Source organism: Pongo abelii, chromosome 7 (genome assembly GCF_028885655.2).
Source record: "Pongo abelii isolate AG06213 chromosome 7, NHGRI_mPonAbe1-v2.0_pri, whole genome shotgun sequence".
Classification (NCBI taxonomy): Eukaryota; Metazoa; Chordata; class Mammalia; order Primates; family Hominidae; genus Pongo; species Pongo abelii.
This window is the reverse complement of record NC_071992.2, coordinates 116,661,232-116,688,610: the sequence shown is the minus strand read 5'-3', so window position 1 is coordinate 116,688,610 and position 27,379 is coordinate 116,661,232. Positions and strand designations below refer to the sequence as shown.

The window sequence follows — 27,379 nt, the reverse complement described above, 5'->3', positions numbered from 1 at the left end:
ACATAACAAAACCCTGTCTCTACAAAACATAAAACATTAGCTGGGCGTGGTGGCACTCACCTGTAATCTCAGCTACTCAGAAGGCTGAATTGGGAGGATCATTTGAGTCTGGGAGGTGGAGGCTGCAGTGAGCCAAGATTGTGCCACTGCATTTCCAGCCTGGGCAACAGAGTGAGACCCTGTCTCGAAAGGAAGGGAAAGGAGAGGAAAGAAGAGGAAAGGAAAGGAAAGGGGAGAGAGAAAAAGGAAAGAGTTGACAAAAAAAATTATTCTTGCATTAAAAACAATCACTTGAATGTGGCTTTTGTTGCAGAAAAAAATAGAATATAAAAACAAATAAAAATAAAAATCACTATTTAAGACAACTGCCCTAGACAATTTCTCTAGAAAGTAAGCTCCATAAGGGCATACACTTCAGTGGTTTTAATGTTTTATAACAACATTTATAACAACACACACTGTAGGCCTAAAAAGCATTTGATTTGTAGTGAATGAAGAATTGACTTATATAATTCAATGTCTTTAAAGAGCTACACAATAAATTCTTTTAAAGATTTACTATAGGAAAAAAATTAGTCTTTCTGAATAAAACTGTTGTGCTGCTTTTCATTAGACAGTTAGGAACTTGTTTCTTCGACTTCCAGGAAGACGAAAGTGAGGCCATTTCCAAGAATATCTCAATTGGTCTTCCTTTGGCTCTCATCTTTCAAATCCAGTACTTTCACACCACCACTGGAATTACCTTTTGGAAAAAACCTGAAAGCCAAAAGTTTAGATCCTGTGTTCCCTTTTCATTCAAGCCCTAATCTATTGTTTATCGTACTTGCCTCCTCTCCCGCCTGCCTTTACGCCCTCCTATTCACCCTGTTTCAGCCAAGGGATCATCATCCCTTCAACACATGCTGCTTATGCCCACCTCCACCACATTCCTGATGTTATTTCTTCCACCTTACAATGCCCTTTCCTTTCCTTATTCCAAGTACTGTTCTGGCCCCCGTCATTCCCACATCAAAGACATCCTTTGAAATTTGCACTGCTTGTGTTTGAATCAAAGTTGTTCTACTACTTTAGCCTCAGTTTCCTCATTGGCAATATTGTAGTTTCCTGCCTGATAGGATTCTGTGAGGAGGCAATAAAATTATCCAGGTTCAGCCAGGAGCAGTGGCTCACGCCTGTAATCCCAACAATTTGGGAGGCTGAGGCGGGTGGATTACCTGAGGTCACGAGTTTGAGACCAACCTGGTCAATATGGTAAAACCCCATCTCTACTAGAAATACAAAAAAAGTAGCTGGGCATGATGGTGGCCACCTGTAATACCAGCTACTCAGGAGGCTAAGGCAGGAGAATCGCTTGAACCCAAGAGGCAGAGGTTGCAGTGAGCCGAGATTGAGCCATTGCACTCCAGCCTGGGCAACAAGAGCGAGACTCCGTCTCAAAAAAAAAAAAAAAAAGAAAATTATCCAGGTTCAATAAATATCCATGCTCCATTAATATTAGCTCTTAATAAAATTAAAATTTCTTCTATTTACCTGAAAAGTATTTTTGTCATTCTTTGTATCTTTTTGTTGTTTGTTTAGAGACAGGGTCTCACTCTGTCACCCAGGCTGGAGTGTAGTGGTACAATCATAGCTCACCGCAGCCTCAACCTCCCTGGCTCAAGTGATCCTCTTGCCTCAGCCTCCCAGTAGGGGGGACCACAAATGCACACCACCACACCTGGCTTTGTTTTGTTTTGTTTTAACTTTGTAGAGATGAGGTCTCACTGTGCTACCCAGACTGGTCTTAAGCTCCTGGCCTCAAGCAATTGTGTCACCTCGGCCTCCCAAAGTGCTGGGTTTACAGGTGTGAGCCAGCCACCATGCCCATGCCTGGCCAAATACTTTATATCTTTTTTTTTTTTTTTTTTTTTTTGAGATGGAGTCTAGCTTCGTCGCCCAGGCTGGAGCACAGTGGCGTGATCTCAGCTCACCGCAACCTCCGCCTCCCAGGTTTAAGCAATTCTCCTGCCTCAGCCTCCCAAGTAGCTGGGATTACAGGTATGCACCACCACGCCCAATTAAGTTTTGTATTTTTAGTAGAGATGGGGTTTCACCATGCTGGCCAGGCTGGTCTCAAACTCCTGACCTCAAGTGATCTGCCCGCCTCGGTCTCCCAAAGTGCTGGAATTACAGGCATGAGTGACCGTGCCCAGCCCCAAATACTTTACATCTTAACCTATGTTCTTAAAGTATTTGTGCCTTAAGAACAGTGGTCCTAGAATATGACCCATTGCAAGAATATTCTCACTTTGACCCCTCTTGTGAGTTTTTTTGTTATGCATCTAATATTTAATATTGTCTCAATGGGGTCATTGCATTTTTCTCTTCTCTAAATTAGTTTAGGACAGTAACAGTTGTATCTCTTTTATGTTTCTGCATGTGTATGTCTCTTTTATTTTATTTTTTGCCCCTCCCCACCCTCCTGTGTATGTCTCTGTTTAATACTTCTGTCATACATTTGAACTTGGTATCTACCAAATCAATTGATGTGTGGTAATAGAGAGAGATAAGAGGTATTCGATAAGTGGTAGCACTGTACATTATGCTATTAAAATTTACATATAGGCCAGGTGTGGTGGCTCACGCCTGTAATCCCAGCACTTTTGAGGGCCAAGGCTTGTGGATCACTTGAGGTCAGGAGTTCAAGACTAGCCTGGCCAACATGGAGAAACCCCGTCTCTACTAAAAATACAAAAATGAGCCAGGTTTGGTGGTATGTGCCTGTAATCCCAGCTACTTGGGAGGGTGAAGCAGGAGAATCACTTGAACCCAGGAGGCGGAGGTTGCAGTGAGCAGAGATGGTGCCACTGCACTTCAGCCTGGGGGACGAGGCAAGACTCTGTCTCAAAAAAGAAGTTTACATACAATATTTTACTCAAGTCTTACAAGAATCCTATTAGGAAGGTAGTAGTATCCCTGTTTTGTTTTTCTTTTTGTTTTGAGATGGAGTCTTGCTCTGTCCCAGGCTGGAGTGCAGTGGTACAATCTCGGCTCACTGCAACCTCCACCTTCCGGGTTCAAGCGATTCTCATGCCTCAGCCTCCTGAGTAGCTGGGATTATAGGCGCACACCACCACGCTTGGCTAATTTTTGTATTTTTAGTAGAGACAGGGTTTCACCATGTTGTCCAGGCTGGTCTCGAACTCCTGACCTTGTGATCTGCCAATCTCGGCCTCCCAAAGTCCTGGGATTACAGGCGTGAGCCACAGTGCCCGGCCGTAGTATCCCTGTTATATTGAACAATCATTATAACAACTACACTGGTTTAACACAGATGGCTATGCCATTAGAAAAGCACCTTGTAAGAAACCTTAGTATTTTGAGATTTCTCTTATTCTCTTCTACAACAAAATCCCTAACTACATTTTTTTCCCAATATTGTTTCTGTGTTTATGAGTCTGTGTTTATGACCCTTGACCTTATGATCCTTGATCCTGCCGCAGCATGTTAGCTCTAAACTCCAGGAGCTCTTTCAGGGAGCATTTCCTGACACGCTGGCTGGGTTCTCATTTCTAGTGTTGAGCTTGGAAGTAGTGGACTTTTGGTACCCAAAGTCAGGCAAGCAGGGACGAGCAACGACTTCTGGACAACAGGAGTTTCTGGACCTCCAAAGCTGAGGACGCTGTATTGCAGTGATCCCACTAATGTTCTGAGATCTCCTCTTTGATGTTAGCAGTCTGATTGCGCACCATTTTCTCAGAACTAATGTCAGGTTACGACATCTGACACACAATCTAGAAACAGGACCCCATTTCAAACTCATATAAATTCCTTTCTTCATTCTTGCTTGGTATGAGAAAAATATGTAATGCGTATGGAAGAAAACATAAACTCTAAGAGAGTCTCATTATAGGAATTCCTCTGATCATGGGCATGACAATTTGCAAATCTGAGTAGGTGTTATGTTCCTCACCAACCTGGCAAACCAATTAAATGGGAAGCTCATCTTCTGAAACATTGCATAGTTTTGATTTTATCACAGACATCATATAAGATTTTTTCTATTTCAAAGATCTACAGAAAGTATACCCCTTCAATTGAGAGGGATCTGCTCTCAACGAATACACTTATTATCCATTTCAAATATATCTCTCTATATTACCTAAAGATCTTACAAGGCCAGGCAACTTTAATTTATCTTACATTACACAAGATACTATAAATTATCCTGGATATATTCTGAATGTATCCTGGATATAACCTGAAAATTACTTATAAATTGCTAGTGAAGTTCAAGTGAATAAGCTCTCTGAAGAACTTTACAGTTTACTCATTAAATAAAAACAGGTTAATTGAATGACTTTAATGTCATTAGATATTCTTAGGCACCCACAGTGAGATGCTGCACATATAAAGACATTATTCTGTCCCACAGCTTGCAATCTAAAATTAGATAAACACAGGCAAGCCAGATAAACATAGACAGCACATTTTTTTAAGACAAAAAAAATGATAGGAGAGAAAAATGAGAGTAGTGAATCAAAAAGGCAAAAGGAATCAACGAATATTTCATCTTCTGCCTTTTATTCGTAGCCTTAATTACCTCTATCACAAGCAATCAGACTGCTAACATCAAAAAGGGGGTCTCAGAACATTAGTGGGATTACCACTGTACAGCGTCCTCAGCTTTGGAGGTCCAGAAACTCCTGCTGTCCAGGAGTCCTTGCTTGTCCCTGTTTGCCTGATTTGGGGTACTAAAAGTCCACTACTTCCAGCACTAGAAATGAGAGCCCAACCAGCATGTCAGGAAGTGCTCCCCAAAACAGCCTGTGGAGCTGAGAGGTAACATGCTGCAGCAGGCCAAGCAGTCTGGAGGTGAACACGGCCCTAGGTGCCCATGTGACCATCAGGTTGAGATCTCCCAACTAACCCTCATCCTATATGGTCAGTCTACAAGGCCTAGCTGGCCCTCTCCCTGAAGTTAGGTTTAAAAAGAAAAAATACACCCTCAGTGTGCCAGGCTTCACGGTAGATGGTTGGGATGCAGATAAACATGACATAAGCCCTCTTCTGGAGCTTACAACTTATTTTGGGAGATCGCTCATAAACACACTATTTTGATATAATGTAGTAAATGTAGGGGCAGGGTTGGTTGGGGGCAGGGGCAAAACCAAAGGAAAGGTGCCCAATCCTACCTAGTGGTCAGGGAACGGTTACTGGGGGAGAGGAGGGAGTCTGAGAGGCAGAACCAGGAAAGTGTAGCCCAGATGCCAAGAGGCTGTGTGACAAAAGAGAGGGAGGAAAACAGTGTCAAACTCTGCAGATGTCCAGTAAAATGGACCTGAAGGAAGTCCATTGGATTCGTCAAATAGAACAGGGATCACTGGCAACTGTTGACGGGGCAATTTGAGTGCAGCTAGAAGTCATACGGTAGTGTTGAGGAACTAAGGAGAGAGAAAGTAGAAATGAAAAGCTTGGCTATGAAAAAAAAGTGAATGAGAGAGGAATATGTCATTAAGAGAAGATTGGTTTGTTTTCTTTTTGATCTGAATTGACCAGTTTCTGATCTGAGCGAAAGGAGCTGGCTGGAAATAAAAAGAGGTAATTGATGGATCAAGGGAACAGGTTCTTGGTTTCAGTTCCAGATCCCACTCCTGTTTCCTCCTGGGCTCTGACTCTCTCCCATTCTATTAAATAGCAGCTCCGTTTCCTCAGGGATGGACTTTGCTTCTACTTTCCCTTGCACATACTCAACTGTACCTCCATAAAATATGACAATGACATCTACTAAGTGCAAGAGCCACAGCTGCATAGACGTCCTGATGACTGGCTCCCTTCCCAAACTATGTATTCACCTACAAAGCACTAATATTCTTTTCTAGTGATGAGAATGCTTCCACTTACCATCCAGGGCATCATAGCCTGTCAAGCTGCCCTGGAAGCCTAACAACTGTTTATTTTTTATTTATTTATTTATTTATTTATTTATTTATTTTGAGTCTCACTCTGTCACCAGGCTGGAGTGCAGTGACGCGATCCTGGCTCACTGCAACCTCCGTCTCCCGGGTTCAAGCGATTCTCCTGCCTCAGGCTCCCCAGTAGCTGGGACTATAGGCGCGCGCCATCGCGCCCAGCTAATTTTTGTATTTTTAGTAGAGACAGGGTTTCACCATGTTGGCCAGGATGGTCTCGATCTCTTGACCTCGTGATCCGCCCCTCTCGGCTTCTCAAAGTGCTGGGATTACAGGCGTGAGCCACCGCGCCTGGCTACTTTTTGTATTTTTAGTAGAGACGGGGTTTCACCATGTTGGCCAGGCTGGTCTCGAACTCCTGACCTCAAGTGATCAGCGTGCCTCAGCCTCCCAAAGTGCTGGAATTACAGGAGTGAGCCACCGCGCCCAGTCACATTTTATCCTCTAATAGGAGCAAAATAGTATTTATGTGGGATTCCACTGGTTTAAATTCTAATTAAATGAGAACAGATATAAAGTACTTAATTCCACACCTAGCAATACAGTTGGCATCCATTAAAGTTTATTGAATTAAGGAATAAATTGGGCAATCATTTAAGTTCTTTGAGACTGTTCCCTTAACAGTAAAATAAAATTATTACCACTTGCTCCACCTCCCACACAAGATTGCTCTCAGGAACAAATGATAGTATGTTTACGCGAGTGCTTTAAAAACTGTAAAAGCACTTTACTACTTTCGAGTGGAATTTGTATGTTGATTTAATGTCATTCCCAGAGCCGGTTTTTATTACTATCAATTCGTTAAATTTAGCATTCCTATTAAAACCCACTACTAATGTGCAGAATTGTTTTAGTTATTTATAAGGACGTTGTTTTAGACTATTCCTAATTTTGTCTGGTTGCAGGGCTGTGGTGCCATATAGTAGTGATTGTGACAAACCCGTACTTTCAGGAAAAACATTCACTTTTCTCCACTCCTGGTTTCTATCGCCAAGAAATGTCTGGCAGAAGCAGCACAAATCAATGACTCCAGCCTAGCACCTTAAGGTAAGAAGTGATCAACGATCCCCAACACAGCTATCCCAAATTAAAGCCACTTTGACCAACGACAACGTCCAGTGAAGACACGGAGGACGGTCGGGCTGGAAAAGAAGAGGACTAGGAACCCGAGGGGCCCTCCCCTCTCTCTCCCTGCCCCCCCATCCCGCGCCGGGAGCTCCAGCGGTGCCGGGGTCCAGCGCGCAGGACGGTTGGGGGTCCCGGAGCGGGCGGCTAGGACCCGCGCAGCCAGTTGGGGTCAGCGAGCGCCGCGGCCGTTGGGGACTCCAGCTCCCAGCAGGCACCGCTTCTGCGGCCGACGCGCGTGGCGGCGGTGCCCGCTGGGACTCGTAGTGTGGTCCGGGTAGGAGAGAGCAGGGAGCCACCCCGGCTCCATCTACGCACGTTTCGGAAACCGGGGCCGGAGGGGACCACGCCCACTCACCCGTGCCCGGCGTCCCTCGGAGCTGGGGCTAGAGAAGCCGGGCCGGCCGCGGCGGGAAGAGGCCACAGGCGGCCGCGCACGTGGGGGGTGGTTAGCGCCGAGGAACCCGGAAGCTCCTTGCACCGCCCACCGCCGCGGTGACGGGTTAACGCTCCTCCTGGTGGAGGCGGGGGCGGGCGGGGAGGAAGGCGGGGCAGCCTCAGCCAACACCCCCGAGAACCGCCCGCGAGCCGCCCTCCCCACCCCCACGGACGCGACGCAGCGCGAGCTCCGCTTCCCCGGCGCGGCGCCTGCGCAAAAGCCCCGCCTCTTCGCCCGAGCCCCACCCCCACACCGCAGCCTCCGCCGCCGCCACCTCTCCCTTCCTCTCTGCTCTTTCCTCCTGTTTTCTCTTCCCTCCTCCCCCTGGCCTCCGCGTCTCCTCCTACTCCGGCGCTGACGCTCGCGTAGTGGCCCTGGCGTCAGACGCGCGGGGGCGGGGCGAGTGCGGCGCGGGGTATAAGTAGAGGGTGCAGGAGGAGGTGCTTCCCCTTCTCCCCGGCGGTTAGTGCTGAGAGTGCGGAGTGTGTGCTCCGGGCTCGGAACACACATTTATTATTAAAAAATCCAAAAAAAATCTAAAAAAATCTTTTAAAAAACCCCAAAAAAATTTACAAAAAATCCGCGTCTCCCCCGCCGGAGACTTTTATTTTTTTTCTTCCTCTTTTATAAAATAACCCGGTGAAGCAGCCGAGACCGACCCGCCCGCCCGCGGCCCCGCAGCAGCTCCAAGAAGGAACCAAGAGACCGAGGCCTTCCCGCTGCCCGGACCCGACACCGCCACCCTCGCTCCTCGCCGGCAGCCGGCAGCCAGCGGCAGTGGATCGACCCCGTTCTGCGGCCGTTGAGTAGTTTTCAATTCCGGTTGATTTTTGTCCCTCTGCGCTTGCTCCCGCTCCCCTCCCCCCGGCACCGGCCCCCAGCCCCGGCACTCGCTCTCCTCCTCTCACGGAAAGGTCGCGGCCTGTGGCCCTGCGGGCAGCCGTGCCGAGATGAACCCCAGCGCCCCCAGCTACCCCATGGCCTCGCTCTACGTGGGGGACCTCCACCCCGACGTGACCGAGGCGATGCTCTACGAGAAGTTCAGCCCGGCCGGGCCCATCCTCTCCATCCGGGTCTGCAGGGACATGATCACCCGCCGCTCCTTGGGCTACGCGTATGTGAACTTCCAGCAGCCGGCGGACGGTGAGCGCCGGGCTCCGCGGTCGGCCGGACGGGCGGGCGGGCGGCCATGAGGCTCGGGCGGCGGCTGCGGGCGGGGTAGGCCAGCGGGCCCGGGGCGGGGGGCGGGAGGGCATGTCACCCCGCGACGGCCGGCGGGAAGGCGCCGGGGCCCCTGGAGCCGCGTTTCCCGAGCGGGCTGGGACCCACGCTGCCGGCAGCCACACGTCCGGCTACTTCCTCCTTTGCGACCATTTTCTCGGCCTCAGACGCTCTCAAACTTTAGGGTGATGACGCGCCGGGAGGGTGGGTGAGATTCGGTTCCTCCGCGGCGCTCCCGCCAGTGGCCCCGGGATTCTGGGGCGTTGAGCGCTGAGCTCCTTTCGTGGGTAGGAGGTGGAGGCGCTCCCACGACCCGGAGCTCCTGCCGGCGCCCCAGCCTGGGGAGGAAGTGCAGTTCTGTGCTCGAAAAATACCACGTGTTGAACCCTGTAACCTCGCAGGCCCGAGGCCTGCTTCTGCTCCTGCTCCTGGCCCAGTCGCCTGGGGGAGCCACCAGGCCTTAGGATAAAGTTCCTTTGGCGATGTGTGGTGTGGTGGTGGTCCTCAGGCTTGTGAGTCCACTCCCCAGAACTCATCAGTGACTGATGGATCTAGAAATGGAATTTACCGGAGACGTGCATTTGGGGTTTCCCCTAGATCAAGCATTTCTCTAACGTTATTAAAAGGGCAGAGTGGGAGGAGGGGATGTGGGAGCCGACCACTTTGAAGGCCAGTTTTCTCAGGCAACTTAGATCATTTTTAGTCAAATTTTATCTTAGATTCACAATACTGGTGGTTTTCGAGTATATTATGTTACTTTCTGAAATAGTTCCTGTCGTATTGAGGGGCTTTTCTTTATAAAATAGTCAATTTTGGCTATAAAAGGTTACTTTAGTGTAATTCCAGCTGGACCAGTCTTATCTGTAGCATGCAAGAAGTTCAAGTTTCTTTTTTATTTTTAAAAGTGGCCCATGATACCTGTAAATCTTGGGAAATGACTGAGTACAAAATAACGGAGATTAAATTGAGCTTGAAATTTATGGGGGGAAATGCAGCTAACTTTGTGCTTTTATTTTGAAGCTAAACAGGTAACAGAAACACAATCTTGTAAACAGATAATATCTGTGGTCTGTTGAGTTGCTAGGATTTGTCTTTAGATCAATTGGCTTTGAGAAGTCAGCTTAATTCCATTTTACCGCCCAATTTTGCCTTTTTTCCCCCCTACAGGCTGGCCACTTTAATACGTGTCAAATAATCGAAATATGAAGAATTCATTTTTATTAGAAAAGGCCTTAAGGGTGGAATTTAAGCTCCTATTAACATTCATTCAGTAGAACTTAGGTTACTGATCAGCTCTTCACTGTGTAAAGTTGATACTGATTTTGGAAGCAGAATATTGAGTGACACAGAGCCAGAAGTTGTAAAACAGCACTGCAGGTTTCCTGCCCTTTGCTCTGTAAGCAGTAACTCCAAATGTCACTTCATAACAGTTCTTGTCAACCTTAGGCAGGTTGTATCAATGCATGTCAGATGGGGGTAGATAACTTTGGGGCAGGTTATCACAACCTAAGAGTTGGTAGAGAAAACATGGGAATGAATTCTAGAGACCATAAAATGATAACTTGAAAGTGTTACTCTTTCTCAGCTTAACGTTTTTAAATCCAAAAAACAATTTTTACATTTCTTGGGATTCGAAGAGTTGAACTTCAGGTTGCCGTGGTTGCAGTGTACAGTATATATTATCAGTCTGTACCAGTAGACCAGTACCCTAACTAGTGAAAAGAATATGGCAGTTTTCCATTTGTCTAGTTTCTATATGTACAATTTACTATCCAATTAATTACTTCAGTGGATTTCTTGTTCTTTTTTTTAAACTTATTGCTACATTGATAGGCAGAATAGCTTCTGAAAGTGACCAGTTTTCAATTTCATAGGAAGAGGTGACTCATTGAAAAATAGCTCAAGCAAAGTCAGCTAAAAAAAAAAAAAAAAAAAAAAACTAGGGAAGCTGAGTAGGTGTGGTCAATTGATAATGAGCTAACAGCTGATTATCACTATATTCTAGAAACTGGAATTTTCATTTATAAAAAAAGAGGTGGCCGGAAAATTCGTCCTGTCAATAACTTTAAATTTACATTGGCATGGAATTTGTAGAAATTGTTTCAGGGCTTAAAAGGGACCGTTTTTCCTCTATTCGGGGACTAGTCTTTTTATTTAAGGATGTGTTATTTCATTTAGAGCCTTTGATGGTACAGGTATACGTAATTCAATCCTTTATAGACCCTGAAATTAATGGTAGATTTTGAAATTTTCTAGCACTATTCAGAAATAACTAAATCAGTTGTTAAGAAAATCAGCGATCTAAAGTGAAATTGATTTTATGTGTCAAGAAAGCGTTAATAGTGATTTCTGAATATTGCAGACCTGGTGTTTTTAAAATTCTGTGATTATGAAACCGAATATGTCTAACTTCACATTAGCTTTTGAAAGCATGATTCAAATCTTGGTCTAGCCTTTCATTTTCTTAAATGGAAGTTGTGCCATGAATCACTGAAACCCTCCCTCCCCCCAATAATTCAGAAACTTTCATTTTTTAGGAAATGGACTAGTTTTCATATAATATTGTTAGTTATTAGCAATGAAATGACCAATTTTAGCAAGTAGTTGGGAAGAAGTTAAAATATTTAAATCTATAAACTACTTCCAGCTTGTAGATAAATCTATTGCGTAATGTCTTTTATACTGCTCATTAAACAGATTGTATGTGAAGGGATTTGGATTTTGGTAACTAAGGAAAAAAGTGCTTTTAGATTTAATGGCAATTAAGGCAAGAGATTGCTTCAAGAATTCATTAATTATTAGCAATATGGCATCCTTTTATATGTGAGAAATTTCAGGGGCTTCTGGTATTTGTCTTTGCTTTATACAACTTAGGTCCCACACTAGTGTGTGATACTTGAACGGTCTAGCCATCTTGAAGCTTAAAGAGGAAGCATTCAACTGTGAGACCATGTGTCCTCCCACTCCACTCACCATAGTTTATATAATCTTAAGTAGCCAGCAAAAATTTTGAAGTAATATTGACTCTGCAAATGTGTTTCCTGCAGCGGAGCGTGCTTTGGACACCATGAATTTTGATGTTATAAAGGGCAAACCAGTACGCATCATGTGGTCTCAGCGTGATCCATCGCTTCGCAAAAGTGGAGTAGGCAACATATTCATTAAAAATCTGGACAAATCCATTGATAATAAAGCACTGTATGATACATTTTCTGCTTTCGGTAACATCCTTTCATGTAAGGTAAGCCAAAAATGTCCGATACACATGTTTGCATTGTTGAGCTACTTTTAGTTTAGTGCTTGAAATAGGAACTGTGCAGTAATGGATATCTTTATTTCACAAATATCCAGGTTAGATGGCTAACAGATTGTCTCTCAACACTGAACAAATGTTAAATCAATAGCAAATAAAGAAAAATGGGTATATGTTTTTCCCTAGGTGGTTTGTGATGAAAATGGTTCCAAGGGCTATGGATTTGTACACTTTGAGACGCAGGAAGCAGCTGAAAGAGCTATTGAAAAAATGAATGGAATGCTCCTAAATGATCGCAAAGTGTAAGTTATAAATATCTAGCTAATCATATTTTGAATCTTATTTTTAATAATTCCAAATCCATTCGTTTTAAGTTAACATTTGTCAGGGAGAAGTTAGATACACATAAGAAAAGAATAAAAACATTTTAAAGATGAATAACAAGAAAAGTTCATGTAGTTGTACTCAAGAGTGAAAATTAATAAGCTAATCTTGATTTTTACAATTTTCTACACAATAAGTGTAACATACAAATAACAGGTTTAATATAATTAACATTTATGCCAAAAGGAAAACAAAAGATAGGTGAACAGAAATATGAAGCTTTTTCAAAATGAGTGCATTAGTGAAAAATCAGGAATTCAGACAAACCTAATATTCATAATTCTTGAGGTACTGGTTAAATTAACCCATTTTATAGGTGAGGAAACTCAAAATAACTTGCTTTTATGTACTGTAAAATGAGAGACATACATTACTCACAAGGCCAGGCGCGGTGGCTCATGCCTGTAATGCCAGCACTTTGGGAGGCCGAGGCGGGCGGATCACATGAGGTTGGGAGTTTGAGAGCAGCCTGACCAACATGGAGAAACCGTCTCTACTAAAAATACAAAATTAACTGGGCGTGGTGGCGCATGCCTGTAATCCTAGCTACTCGGGAGGCTGAGGCAGGAGAATCACTTAAACCCGGGAGGTGGAGGTTGCAATGAACCAAGATTTCGCCATTGCACTCCAGTCTGGGCGACAAGATTGAAACGGTCTTTAAAAAAAAAAAAAAATACTCACAAATGCCTGTTACCAGTGCTTCAGGAGGGGAAAAAAAGCAAACCCAACACTGGCAGGATCCAGAAAAGAATGATATATGGCTGTTTTGAGTAAAAGTGATATAACTCTTTTGGAAATTTGTAACTGTCCTAAGAAGAAATACACAGTGTCTTTCATAAAGTTTCAGCTTTACTGTAGTGTGCCTTTATTCCCAGCCACTGGGAAGCTGGGGCAGGATGCTTGAGCCAAGGCTGTAGTGTGTTGTGATTGTGCTTGTGAACAGCTATTACACTCCAGCCAGGGCAAAACAGCAAGACCTTGTCTCTTAAAAAAGTTGCAGCATTATTTACAAAGCAGAAAGTGATGCTCACAGTGAAATACGCTCCCTTTGAGAACATTTATGAAACTAATAGCATAGTGAAGACCAACCATATTTTGTGGAAAGATGAGGAAATTATTTTTATTTTACTTTTTATTCTAAAGCTGGGTTAGAGATAAGGAAATTTAGATGACTAGGGTGAGATTATGGAAGATGGTTTTTCCTTCTGCTTTGCTGTGTATTATAATATGCTATGACACATGTGCTACCTTTTTTTCTTCAGTGATTGTTGTTCTTTTTATATTTTTGAGACATGGTCTTGCTCTCTTGCCCAGGCTGGAGTGCAGTGGTGCAGTCTCCACTCACTGCAACCTCTGCCTCCCGGGTTCTAGCGATTCTCGTGGTTCAGCCTCCCAAGTAGCTGGGATTACAGGTGTACACCATCACACCCAACTAATTTTTGTACTTTAACTAGAGACAGTTTCACCATGTTGGCCAGGCTGAACTCAAATTCCTGGCCTCCAGTGATCCTTGTTCTGAATTACTACTGTTATATTCAGGAAAAATTAAGTTTTAGTGTCGTTTTATTGAAAATGCTGCAGTTATGTCAGGCTGTTGTGTGTTAGAGTACAGGATTGGGAAGTTTAAATTTTTATTCTAGGAGATGGCAAAGTGCAAGGGCCACTTTAAAATGACAGTGAAAGCTTTTTAATTTGATAGAGGTCTTACTTAATCTGAACTTTATAAAATAGAATCTAATATTATAGTCCTTGTATATCTTATTAGATTTGTTGGACGATTTAAGTCTCGTAAAGAACGAGAAGCTGAACTTGGAGCTAGGGCAAAAGAATTCACCAATGTTTACATCAAGAATTTTGGAGAAGACATGGATGATGAGCGCCTTAAGGATCTCTTTGGCAAGTTTGGTAATGTGTCTTAATTAAATTTTTACACACAAATTTCTGAATTAGTGCTCAGTGTTAATTTTAGCTATTACTTTATACTAAAAACATCAATAAAATTAGACTTACATGGTACTTTAAAATATTTGTGGTTATTTGAATTAAGCCGCTGGCCATCTATTACTCTACAAAGTAGTATAATGCAAATAAATAGAATTCTATCCAGGTTAAAGGTTAATAGCATTAGATTAGCACAGTAAGGTGTGACTAAGTAATTAGAACAGATTTTAAAATATTTTACTACATTAAGAGGCTGGAGATATATATATGTGTGTGTGTGTGTGTGTGTAATTAGAGATCCCATGTCATCAGAAACATATATTTGATACAGCCAGCCTACAGTGGAATGCAGTCTCATAGGACAATAATGCTGGTCAGTCTAAGTGACATCATGCTTGAGCAGTTTAAAACAATGACTTTCAGTGATGAAACCAAAAATTCAGATTTTCCAGTGATTCAAAGTACTTATTTCTTGCATTTAAAAATAACTTCATAAAACTTGAAATTGATGAGGCACAAACCAGCCTTAGTTTAGGTAGGGGTGTAACAGATAAAATAACTTCTAAGTGTTCATGTGCAGATGATTTGCTTGACCCCGCCCTTTGCATTTTGTGTTGAACTTAGAGGTGGCTTGCTTTTTTTAGTATGTCAAATAATAAAGAGTTAGGAAATCTAATACTTTTTTTTTTTTTTTTTTTGACTCTCGCTCTGTCACCTGGGCTGGAGTACAGTCGCGTGATCTCAGCTCACTGCAGCCTCCGCCTCCCGGGTTCAAGCGGTTCTCCTATCTCCACCTTGAGTAGCTGGGATTACAGGTGTGCGCCACCATGCCCAGCTAATTTTTGTATTTTTAATAGAGACGGGGTTTCACCATGATGGCCAGGCTGGTCTCCAACTCCTGACCTCAAGTGATCCAGTCACCTTGGCCTCCCAAAGTGCTGGGATTACAGGTGTGAGCCACTGCGCCTGGCCAGGAAATCTAATATCTTACTGCCATGCTAGCATGTCACATCAAGCCCTCCACTAGAGCAAAAAAGTACCATTTTGTACAAAGATAGATGATACAAAATGTAGAAAGTGACATTGTGTTTACATCTCAACCCCCAAATTGTCTTTAGCTACTGCCTTTTATATATTTCAACTGTCATGCTTCTTAATATCTTTTAATTAGAAGCTATTTGTAAAAGTTAATGTTAACTATCTACCCTATGAGTAATGCTGCATAAGTTGACCACAAATATGTGAATATGTCATAGTTTCTTGACTTTGGCCTCAGGAGAGAGGCACATTCAGAATCTGCCTTGGCCAATACATCTTCTAAATTTCTGTAATCAAATGTGATTTTTAACCTTTTCTGCCCCACTTGCCTGAGATGCCACCCGCCTCAGTTACCTGTCTCCTACTTTAGAGGGAGTTAGGGGAAAACATGTCTTCAGAAATAAATGCTTCCTCCTCCAGGTAATTCACCTGTGTCTTTAAAAAAAAAAATTTTTTTTTCTGTCTTTCAAATTCCTGTATTACCTATGTCTTACCAAAGAGTCCAACCATGTATTCCTTCCACTCCTATTGAAAGTCGGGTAGGCCAAGGCTTAATAAATACTTGTTCCTTAATTGATACAAAGAAAATCAAATTGGTCTGGCACAGTGGCTCATGCCTGTAACCCTAGCACTTGGGGAGGTCAAAGAAGGAAGATACTTGAAGCCACAAGTTTGAGACTAGCCCGGGCAACATAGCAAGACCCTATCTCTACAAAAATAAATTAGCCAGGCATGGTGGTATGTGGGCCAGTAGTCCCAGCTACTTGGTAAGTTGAGGCAGGAGGATCACTTGAGCCCAGGAGTTGAGTTAAAGTGAGCTTATTCATTGTGCTACTACACTCCAGCCTGGGCAGTGGAATAATATACTGTCTCTATAGAAAAGGGAAAAAATGAAATTATTGGGTAAAAAATGCAACTCTGTTTTGTGCTAGAGCTGAGAATAAAACTTTTTACAGTCGTTTAAAGTGTACCTCCTTAAATGGAAGGAGGAATCCTTCAGGGGAGGGAAGGTATTTACCTTCTTAATAATAAAGGGTCTTTCAATGGAAAAGTATGCCTACCTAGGGCATGGAAGGCTGGGAGGGAGGAGGCACGTTACGGAGTTCTGAAATTTTTTTCATGGCTTTTCATTTTTTTCATGGCTTTGTATGTTGAAATTTGAAATGTATAACGTGAATGTTGTATGGAATATCTTTGATTTATGTAAGAAATTTTTTTAGGGCCTGCCTTAAGTGTGAAAGTAATGACTGATGAAAGTGGAAAATCCAAAGGATTTGGATTTGTAAGCTTTGAAAGGCATGAAGATGCACAGAAAGTAAGTGGTCTGTATTCAGCAGGAAGAAGGGGGTACAAAGTTGAGTTGCTCTTGTGTTGAAGTCTGTGTGCATACTAATAGCTATTTGACATGTTCTTATATTTTCAGTTATTTGCATTTTATGCATTAGCTTTGAGAGTATAAATTGGTAACCTATATTGTCCCAAAACCTTGAGATTTTGGGATGGGTTTGTCTTTAGCTTTTGTGACTTAACAAATTCGTCTTAACTGTTAAGGAAATGAACTGTAAGTTGAAAGTTTTGTGATTTTTTTTTTTTTTTTTTTTTTGGGGGGAAGGCTGTGGATGAGATGAACGGAAAGGAGCTCAACGGAAAACAAATTTACGTTGGTCGAGCTCAGAAAAAGGTGGAACGGCAGACGGAACTTAAGCGCAAATTTGAACAGATGAAGCAAGATAGGATCACCAGATACCAGGTTCATTTTTAATTGAACAAGCAAAATAAGACAGGGATGAGGAAACCTATTTTACGTTGATTTCAGTTACTTCCAGGTAACTGGAGGTTTTGAGAGGGGAATAGGAGAAGAAACATGGGGTAAAATAATAGGAGGTGTATTTAGGTACCACCATGGTTTTCTTTTTTTATAGTTTTCTTTTCTTCTTTTTAGGGTGTTAATCTTTATGTGAAAAATCTTGATGATGGTATTGATGATGAACGTCTCCGGAAAGAGTTTTCTCCATTTGGTACAATCACTAGTGCAAAGGTAAGAAAACATACGGTGCATTTATTTGAGGTCTGGTAAAAATTGATAAATGTAGGTATAGGTATATAAATTTTGTATTAATTATAGCCACTAGAGAGGTGTTTGCTTCGTTACTTCTAAAACTTAAATTCACGTTTGAAGTAGTTGTAGCCTAATGGTTAACTTATAAATGGCAAGCGCTGAACTCTTTGCTAAGGAAGGCGGCTGATATCCTCACATGATACGCACTATTCCAACAACTAGTCATTTTGCTAAAGCAAGCAATTTATTAGGGACTTATAATTGTTACTATAGTTCTGATCTGTTTATTCATTTTTACAATTCATTCTGGGTAGTCAAGCCCCAGTTCCCTCCCCTGCCCCCTAGCAGTAAGATTAGAGATCATATTTTCTTTTATTTGAAATCAGAGATTAAGAAACACAGCAGTAGTATTCTAGTACAAATTCTGAAATCTTGATTTAAGAAGTTCTCTTCTAGATGTTTTTGTCTAGTGTCCATGGGCCAAGAGTCCCTCTAGATGCAAAGTTTTGTGCGTACGTAATTTTGCTGGGGTTGGGGAAGAGTGCATAGAAAAAATTACAACTCAACTGAACTGGAATGACGCTGTGGCTGATCTTTCTAGTCAGCTTTTCCTGGCAAGCCCGAGGGAGCTTCTGTGAAAGTGAGGAAATGTTAGAGGAAAGGTGGTTGAATACAAGTAAGATGGAAGTGCCATGGTTGTCTTGTGTTTCAGATTATGCTTTTTATGTAAGAGTATTGGAGTATGATAGAATTTATTCCTGAATGTTTTTGTCTTCAGTGTGTTCCCTGGATATTGTTTAAATTGAGTGTTGTGCATCAGCATATTTTGAATATATGAAGCATGCATGTTTTTCTGTTTCTTGAGACAGGATCTCACTATGTTGCCCAGGTTGGAGTGCAGGGGCATGGCACAATCACAGCTCACTGCAGCCTCAGCCTTTCCTGGGCTTAAGCCAAGCTTGTCCAACCCGCTGTTTGCAGGCCACATGCGGCCCAAGAATGCTTTTAATGCAGCGCAACACAATTTGTTAAACTTAGGAGGTTTTTTTGTTTTTGTTTTTGTTTTTGTTTTTTGTCTTTTTTAAAGACGAGTCTCACTCTCGCCTGGGCTGGAGTGCAGTGGTGCAATCTCAGCTCACTGTAGCCTCCGCCTCCCGGGTTCAAGCGATTCTCCTGCCTCAGCCTCCTGAGTAGCTGGGATTACAGGCGAGCGCCACTACGCCCAGCTAATTTTTGGTATTTTTAGTAGAGATGGGGTTTCACCTTGTTGGCCAAGCTGGTCTTCCAACTCCTGACCTCAGGTGACCTCCTAAAGTGTTGGGATTACAGGCGTGAGCCACCGTGCCCGGCTGGTTGTCTGTCTTTTATTGATTGAGGGAACATTTGTTTTATTATTTTTTTGAGATGGAGTGAAGTGGAGTGATCTCAGTTCACTGCAATTTCCACCCCCTGGGTTCAAGCAGTTTTCCTGTCTCAGCTTCCCGAGTAGCTGGGATTATATGCACCTGCCACCACGCCCGGCTAATTTTTGTATTTTTAGTAAAGACGGGGTTTCGCCATGTTGGCCAGGCTGATCTCGAACTCCTGACTTCAGGTGATCCACCCGCCTTGGCCTCCCAAAGTGCTAGGATTATAGGCATGAGCCACCGCGCCCGGCCAAACATTTGTTTTATATTGGAAATATTTTCTTCGGATTTTCCACTTTATAGACCTCACTTGTGTGTGTGTGTGTGTGTGTGTGTGTTAGAAAGATTTTCTCTTTATTTCTACATTTTATGTTCAGATTCAGAATCTACCTGGCATTTAAGATTTTTCAACGTAATGTGAATTAAGAGTTGTTCTACGTTTTTTCATTTGTCACAGTGTATCATGTATTGGGTAGCCCAAAGTCCTTTTTTCCTAGTGCTTTAAAATGTTAACTTTAACACAATGAATCCCCATAATTGCTTGGGTATATTTCTGGACTCTGTTTTATTACCGTTTGTTCCTATGCCACTTGCATACTGTTAATTTAGTTTTATAGCATGCTTATATATATTGCTGGCCTAGTGAGTGGTTCTTTGCAAGTCTTCATTGCTCATTTAAAAGGTCTTTGCAATCAATTTTAGAAGAACTTTCCTCTTGAGTGTTCTTTATACCGTAATATTTATGGATTCTCTGCTCTTGAATGTGAAAACTTTTAAGATGTGGGTATTGTAAGATTCAACTACTTTTTTCTCAAAGGCATAGTAAAGCATCTTGTCAGCTTGAATTGTTAGAATAGTCAAAATTTAATTGGGACATGCTTCCAGTGGTGCCCAAAAGTCAATTTAGTAGGCCCAGGATGTATTTATTTAGATAATTAAATTTCAATATTGAAAATCCAATCAAATTCAGTATCTAAAATCTTTAAAAGTTTCTGTGCAGCTTTCACTTCTGTCAGTTCTCTGACTTGGCTAGGGTAATGCATATGTGTAGTTTGCCCTTAATACTTGGGTATTAAGGAAAAATTGTGAACTCAGTGGGTGAATACAAGATGATGAAGCATTAACAGGGTTTAGTTATTTGATTCAGTGATTTATAATTGTCTAAATTGTAATGCTCTTTTTTTGCTCCTCATTCTACCATTACGTTAACTTTTTTTTTTTCTTTTAATAGGTTATGATGGAGGGTGGTCGCAGCAAAGGGTTTGGTTTTGTATGTTTCTCCTCCCCAGAAGAAGCCACTAAAGCAGTTACAGAAATGAACGGTAGAATTGTGGCCACAAAGCCATTGTATGTAGCTTTAGCTCAGCGCAAAGAAGAGCGCCAGGCTCACCTCACTAACCAGTATATGCAGAGAATGGCAAGTGTACGAGCTGTGCCCAACCCTGTAATCAACCCCTACCAGCCAGCACCTCCTTCAGGTTACTTCATGGCAGCTATCCCACAGGTAAGTTTTAGAAGGCAACCAGAACCATGAAGGTTTTCGTATTTGGTCATTTCTAGTGTTTTTTGTGCCCCTCGCCCCCCAAATGTGAAACATTAAGAAAGGTGAATTATGATTGAGTTGGAAAAAATGCTTGAGTGTGAAGTCCTGGTAATGTTTTGAAAAAGTACATATATAATTTATTGCATTATTTGCTTTTTTCTTCAACTGATAAACTCATGTGCTTTTTTCGCCTGCAGACTCAGAACCGTGCTGCATACTATCCTCCTAGCCAAATTGCTCAACTAAGACCAAGTCCTCGCTGGACTGCTCAGGGTGCCAGACCTCATCGTAAGTCTTATTTCTTTTAATTAAGGTTGGGGATTGAGTTAAAAATACACATTGGGTAAATCAGCTCTTCTATGTCAATGTTAGGTTAACTATTGCATTTCACGTAATTTGTGGTTATGGATGTTCATTTTTATAGCATTTAAAAACAGTGCTAAGATAGTAATGTCTACAGTGGTTTGATTTCCCTTTATAAAAGTTTTGAGAATAGGTACAGCTCTTCATTATTTACTTATTTATTTTTGAGACATAGTCTTGCTCTGTTGCCCCAGGCTCGAGTGCAGTGGCTCAGTTTCGGCTCACTGCAAACTCCACCTCCCAGGTTCAAGCGATTCTCCCTGCCTCAGCCTCTGGAGTAGCTGGGATTACAGGTGCCCGCCACCACGCCCGGCTAACTTACGCATTATTAGTAGAGACGGGGTTTCACCATGTTGGCCAGGCTCGTCTCGAGCTCCTGATCTCAGGTCATCTGCCCACCTCAGCCTCCTAAAGTGTTGAGATTACAGGCGTGAGCCATGGCACCCAGCCAATTTCATATTTTGTCAGGTCACAGTTTTAAAGGTCTCGTTCCATTTAATTATGTATGAGAATCAGAGTCGTGGTATTTTAAGTCTTGTCCTGTGGAACAGTATGTTATATTCCAAGAGCACTTAGAGTTTATTTTTTTAGACAGTCACTCTTTCTTCCAGTCTGGAGTGCAGTGGCATGATCTTGGCTTACTGCAGCTTTCACCTGCCGGGTTCAAGTGGTCCTCCTGCCTCAGCCTCCTAAGTAGCTGGGACTACAGGCACACGCCACCACGCCCAGCTAATTTTTTAAATTTTTTGTAGAGACGGGATTTTGCCCTGTTGGCCAGGCTGGGAGCACTTAGAATTTTATCATGATTATGTTTCAGGTATATTTACAAGTGTGGGCGGCAAGCCACCCAGGTGCTGAGGCGAGTGACCAAGGACACGAGCTGTTCCAATATAATAAAATATAAAATAAGAATAGTTATACCAGATATAGATCTTAGATATGATTACATATGAATAGCATTAATCATTAGTTTGTAGCAATTACTCTTTATTCCAATATTATAATAATCCTCGCTCTATAATCATAACCTAGGAAAAACCAGGCCATACAGAGATAGGAGCTGAGGGGACATAGTGAGGAGTGACCAGAAGGCAAGAGTGCAAGCCTTCTGTTATGCCCAGACAGGGCCACCAAAGGGCACCTTGGTCTAGTGGTAACGCCAGCGTCTGGGAAGACGCCTGTTGCCAGGTGGACCGAGGTCTAGCGGTAGCGTCAAGTGTCAAGGGAAAACACCTACTACTTAGCAGACCAGGAAAGGGAGTCTACTTTTCCCCAGGGGAGTTTAGAGAAGACTCTGCTCCTCCACCTCTTGTGGAGGGCCTGACATCAGTCAGGCTTGCCCGCAATTATCCGGAGGCCTAACCATCTCCCTGTGATGCTGTGCTTCAGTGGTCACGCTCCTAGTCTGCCTTCATGTTCCATCCTGTACACCTGGCTCTGCCTTCTAGATAGTAGTAAATTAGTGAAAGTACTAAAAGTCTCTAATATGCAGAAACAATGGCGTAAGCTGTCTTTCTCTCTGTCTCCTCTCCCTCTCTGCCTCGGCTGCCAGGCAGGGAAGGGCCCCCTGTCCAGTGGACACGTAACCCACGTGACCTTACCTGTCATTGGAGATGACTCACACTCTTTACCCTGCCCCTTTTGCTTTGTATCCAGTAAATAACAGTGCAGCCAGACATTCAGGGCCACTACTGGTCTCCGCGTCTTGGTGGTAGTGGTTCCCCGGGCCCAGCTGTCTTTTTTTTTTATCTCTGTGTCTTGTGTCTTTATTTCTACACTCTCTCGTCGCCGCACACAGGGAGAAGCCCACCGACCCTGTGGGGCTGGTCCCTACATATAAGTACTCGTCCTTGTATGAATTAATGTTTTTACTTATTGATGCTCTGAGTCTGGGAAAATGGCTGGTGTAAGACTCAGCTTTAAAAAGTTTTGTCACCTTTTAGTCTTTTATACAAACCTCAGATCGAAGAAAACAGCATAAACACTTTTCACTCAGTAAATTTTCCCAGTTAATGTATATTCACATCTTTAAAATGCAGCATTCCAAAATATGCCCGGTGCTATCCGCCCAGCTGCTCCTAGACCACCATTTAGTACTATGAGACCAGCTTCTTCACAGGTTCCACGAGTCATGTCAACACAGCGTGTTGGTGAGTCTTAATCCTTTCTTTAAAAATTGATCACCAATTTGAAAGAGCAAGATAAAAATACAAAATGTTCTTATTTTTTAGCTAACACATCAACACAGACAATGGGTCCACGTCCTGCAGCTGCAGCTGCTGCAGCTACTCCTGCTGTCCGCACCGTTCCACAGTATAAATATGCTGCAGGAGTTCGCAATCCTCAGCAACATCTTAATGCACAGCCACAAGTTACAATGCAACAGGTATGGATTTAATGATTTCTTAATAAAAATCACATTTCTTGGGTGAAATCAAAGACGTGAAGACAGCTGGGCACAGTGGCTCACACCTATAACCCCAGCACTTTGGGAGGCTGAGGCAGGCAGATTGCTTGAGACCAGGAGTTTGGGACCAGCCTGGGCAACATAGCAGGACCCTGTATCCACAAAGAAAACTAGTTGGGTGTGGTGGCATACGCCTGTAGTCCTAGCTACTAGGAAGGCTGAGGCAGGAGGATTGCTCAAGCCTAGGAGTTTGAGGCTGCAGCAAGCTATAATCCCTGCTGGGTGACAGCAAGACTCAGTCTCAAAAGAAAAAATGTGAAGACAGCTGCATGATAGATTCTTGAGAGCTTAGCCTATCTGGAACATCCTGCTAATACAATGGTGTGTAAAATGTCTTATGCTTTAGGAATTGGACAAGCAGCGAGAAATTCACATCCTAAATCACCACGCCTGGTCTAAAACAACTATTATAGGTAGCTATGGGCCGAGTGTGGTGGCTCACACCTGTATGTAATCCCAGCACTTTAGGAGGTCGAGGCAGGTGGATCACTTGAGGTCAGGAGTTTGAGACCAGCCTGGTCAACAGGGTGAAACCCCAGCTCTAAAAATATAAAGATTAGCCAGGCGTCGTGGCACATGCCTGTAATCCCAGCTACTGGGGAGGCTGAGGCAGGAAAGTTGCTTGAATCCGGGAGGCGGAGGTTGCAGTGAGCCAAGATTGTGCCATTGCATTCCAGCCTGGGCAAAAAAGTGAGACTCCATCTCAAAAAAAAAAAAATGTATCTGTGATATATAGTAATAATAACTACTTTGGCCTCTTTCTAATTCGCTCACTCAACTTCTCCACCTCATGTTTCGATGGAAGTCTACCACTTCAGCAGATGTCCATTGATGACTATTTTGTATTTGCCATTTTTTTCTGTGCTTTAAACTTTAAGAGTTCTCATTTTCTGTCTAGCCTGCTGTTCATGTACAAGGTCAGGAACCTTTGACTGCTTCCATGTTGGCATCTGCCCCTCCTCAAGAGCAAAAGCAAATGTTGGGTGAGTACTTCTGTCCCACCTTGCCAGTTCAGAGAGACTAGAAAATATAGGAATCACTTAGGCACTAGGTCAATCAATTGACAGCTAGGGCAGTGGAATTGATCTGAATTGGCATGAATGATTATGATAGCACAGTTGGTCTGCCTAATTAAAACCACTGGAAAGCCAATAAGAAAATGTATTGTTAGTAATAAATAGGGTAGTAGGGCATTACTCACCATGGGCCGTCACTACATTTTTGAGAGAAGGAATTTGAAGCAAATGAGAAGAAAACTTGTGACTTTGCCTGAACACCGATTTAACAACCTAATGGTAACATTGCTTAATTGGCAAGCTGATAATATCGAGTTAATTGCCTTGTGGCAGATTTTACTCTGTCTTCCCATGAAGACATAATGAAATTGTGGATTATGGGTTATTATATACGTGAGACAGAAGTATGGTTCTTAAACCCCAGTTTAATGTGGTAATTCAATGCAGTTAAAAACTTTTTTTATTGAAGGGTGTTTTTGAATGTTTCTGTTCCTAGGTGAACGGCTGTTTCCTCTTATTCAAGCCATGCACCCTACTCTTGCTGGTAAAATCACTGGCATGTTGTTGGAGATTGATAATTCAGAACTTCTTCATATGCTCGAGTCTCCAGAGTCACTCCGTTCTAAGGTGATTTAAATTTATTTACCAAGTTGCTTCTTACACAGTTATTACATGGCTTTTTATGGGGACTTAATTGTACAGAACACTTACATCGCATTATATATAAGCCATGTACAGTTGTAAAGTCTGCATAATAACCTGTGGTGCTATTTATCCCCATTTTATAGATAGGTAAACTGAAACAGGCTGAATAATTTGCCAAATGCTCACACAGGTCTTAAGTGGCAGAACCTGGCTTCAAATCCCATCAGCTCCAACAGCCATACTCTAAACTGCTGCTGCTTTCTCTAGTGGAGAAAGAGAAATATTTTTCGAGTGTAGGGAGGACAAGGAAAGAGAGAAGTGCAGGGGAGCGATTCATAATTCTAGAATCGTGGTGTAATAGAACTCAAAATTGAATGGATATAGTTGTTTAACAATTTACACTTTCATCTGAGGGAAGAAACTTATCTTTGTTGGGAATTGGTATGTTACCAATATGAAACTCTTTATTTCCATTCCTTTCCTGAACCAGTTTATCTGTTTTCCCCTTTTTTAGGTTGATGAAGCTGTAGCTGTACTACAAGCCCACCAAGCTAAAGAGGCTGCCCAGAAAGCAGTTAACAGTGCCACCGGTGTTCCAACTGTTTAAAGTGAGCTTTTCCCTCTGGTTTGTTGTTTTAAGCTTGTTTTCTTCATCTTTTATAAAGTTTGTTGAGCATATTTTGAAATGTACATAGCAAAAGATCATTTTACAGTTCGTTTAAATGTATTGCTAATTTTTCAAGGAAAAGTAGAACTAACTATAGAGGAATTAAAGGAATTTTACCCGTTAACTGTTGGATTTTTAAAATCCCAGGACTTTCAGGTGGTTTTTTTTTTTTTTTGAGATGGAGTTTCGTTCTGTCCCCCAGGCTGGAGTGCAGTGACGCAATCTCTGCTTACTGCAACCTCCGCCTCCCAGGTTCAAACAATTCTCCTGCCTCAGCCTCCCGAGCAGCTGGGATTACAGGCCCATGCCTGCCACCGTGCCCAGCTAATTTTTGTCTTTTTACTAGACTCGGGGTTTTGCCATGTTGGCCAGGCTGGTCTGGAACTTCTGACCTCAAGTTATCCGCCCACCTCAGCCTCCCAAAGTCTTGAAATTACAGGCGTGAGCCACTGCGCCCTGCCAGATTTTGTATAGTAATATATATATTAAATGACCTGTCACAGGTTGGCTTTCATAGTTACACCTTTCCTTTTTGGGTGGTGCCCTTGGGTCTCTACTACTGTCTTTCATTACTCCCAAGAAATTGAGTAGTGCAGCCAGGATCAGGACCAGGGATTGGCAAATCTTTTTTTGTAAAGGGCCAGATAGGAAATATTTTGGGCTTTGAGGACCATGTTATCTCTGAAATGATCTTGTTCCAGTGTTACCATGTCAAGACAACCATAGATAGTATGTGTACAAATGAACAGGTATGGCTGTGTTCCAATGAAACTATAGATAAAAACAGGCAGCCACATTGGATTTGGCTAAGGGCTTTTATTTGCTACTGAGAAGTGATAGTCCTGGTCTTAATTTGTTTTTTTAACATTTACAGATTGATCAGGGACCACGAAAAGAAACTTGTGCTTCACCGAAGAAAAATATCTAAACATCGAAAAACTTAATTAAATATTATGGAAAAAAAACATTGCAAAATATAAAATAAATAAAAAAAGGAAAGGAAACTTTGAACCTTATGTACCGAGCAAATGCCAGGTCTAGCAAACATAATGCTAGTCCTAGATTACTTATTGATTTAAAAACAAAAAAAAAAAACCACAAAAAAATAGTAAAATATAAAAACAAATTAATGTTTTATAGACCCTGGGAAAAAGAATTTTCAGCAAAGTACAAAAATTTAAAGCATTCCTTTCTTTAATTTTGTAATTCTTTACTGTGGAATAGCTCAAAATGTCAGTTCTGTTTTAAGTAACAGAATTGATAACTGAGCAAGGAAACGTAATTTGGATTATAAAATTCTTGCTTTAATAAAAATTCCTTAAACAGTGCACGGTTTTGCTTTTTTTCAAAGTCTTTATAATTGCTATGCATAAATAAGTAATATCTTAATGGTGCTGAGCCGACATAAGAATCTTTCATGAAAAATGTACTGTTAAGTTCAAGGGGTCTATTGGTTTTATGTAAAAGGCACAAGACAATTCCTGTAGTGCATTTTATGAGTTAAGGTTTCCATACGGATTATTGAAAACAATCTCTATTTGTTACATGATCTTAATATTTCATGTACAAGACTGACACCCATCAACTTTTGAAGATAAGCCAGTTTATGGGGATTTTTTGCAGGTAGAGGTGGGGTCTCCCTGTTTTGTCCAGGCTAGTCTCGAATTCCTGGGCTCAAGGGGTCCTGCATAAGCCACCATGCCTGGCCTGCCAGGTTATGATCATATTGAGGTTTCTAGGCTACGAGATTATTAGCTTAAACTCTTAAATGATATAAAACAATGATAGCTACTCTTGAAGAGGATGTAGATAAGATAGGCTTTGGTATGATTTTAATATTAAATGTTAAAAGTTATGATTA

General features: G+C 42.3%; 2 protein-coding genes across 3 annotated transcripts; one reads left to right on the top strand and one right to left on the bottom strand.

Annotated features, from left to right (window-relative positions):
- Nucleotides 1-508: 508 nt before the first annotated feature.
- LOC129047495 (uncharacterized) lies at nucleotides 509-8,025 on the bottom strand. The gene is made up of 2 exons (XM_054518698.1): nucleotides 7,435-8,025; nucleotides 509-756 (listed from the first exon to the last, which is right to left on the bottom strand). Exons 1-2 carry the CDS (start codon nucleotides 8,023-8,025, stop codon nucleotides 739-741), a joined length of 609 nt encoding a protein of 202 aa, XP_054374673.1. The 3' UTR covers nucleotides 509-738.
- PABPC1 (poly(A) binding protein cytoplasmic 1) lies at nucleotides 6,499-26,846 on the top strand. Of its 2 annotated transcripts, NM_001135370.1 has the most exon segments (15): nucleotides 8,086-8,658; nucleotides 11,784-11,977; nucleotides 12,176-12,291; nucleotides 14,139-14,278; nucleotides 16,573-16,667; nucleotides 16,965-17,102; nucleotides 17,295-17,390; nucleotides 20,049-20,321; nucleotides 20,558-20,648; nucleotides 22,763-22,873; nucleotides 22,955-23,109; nucleotides 24,089-24,173; nucleotides 24,703-24,833; nucleotides 25,366-25,459; nucleotides 26,393-26,433. In NM_001135370.1, coding segments are annotated over 14 exon segments (1,911 nt in total). In that variant the 5' UTR covers nucleotides 8,086-8,465; the 3' UTR covers nucleotide 25,459; nucleotides 26,393-26,433.
- The last annotated feature ends 533 nt before the right edge of the window (nucleotides 26,847-27,379 follow it).

Coding starts and splice junctions, on each gene's coding strand:
- PABPC1 (XM_063726374.1), top strand. CDS start 8,466: ATGAACCCCAGCGCCCCCAGCTACCCCATGGCCTCGCTCTACGTGGGG. Junction 11,978..12,175: donor GTAACATCCTTTCATGTAAG/GTAAGCCAAAAA, acceptor GTTTTTCCCTAG/GTGGTTTGTGATGAAAATGG. Junction 17,391..20,048: donor GTACAATCACTAGTGCAAAG/GTAAGAAAACAT, acceptor TTCTTTTAATAG/GTTATGATGGAGGGTGGTCG.
- LOC129047495 (XM_054518698.1), bottom strand. CDS start 8,025: ATGTGTGTTCCGAGCCCGGAGCACACACTCCGCACTCTCAGCACTAAC.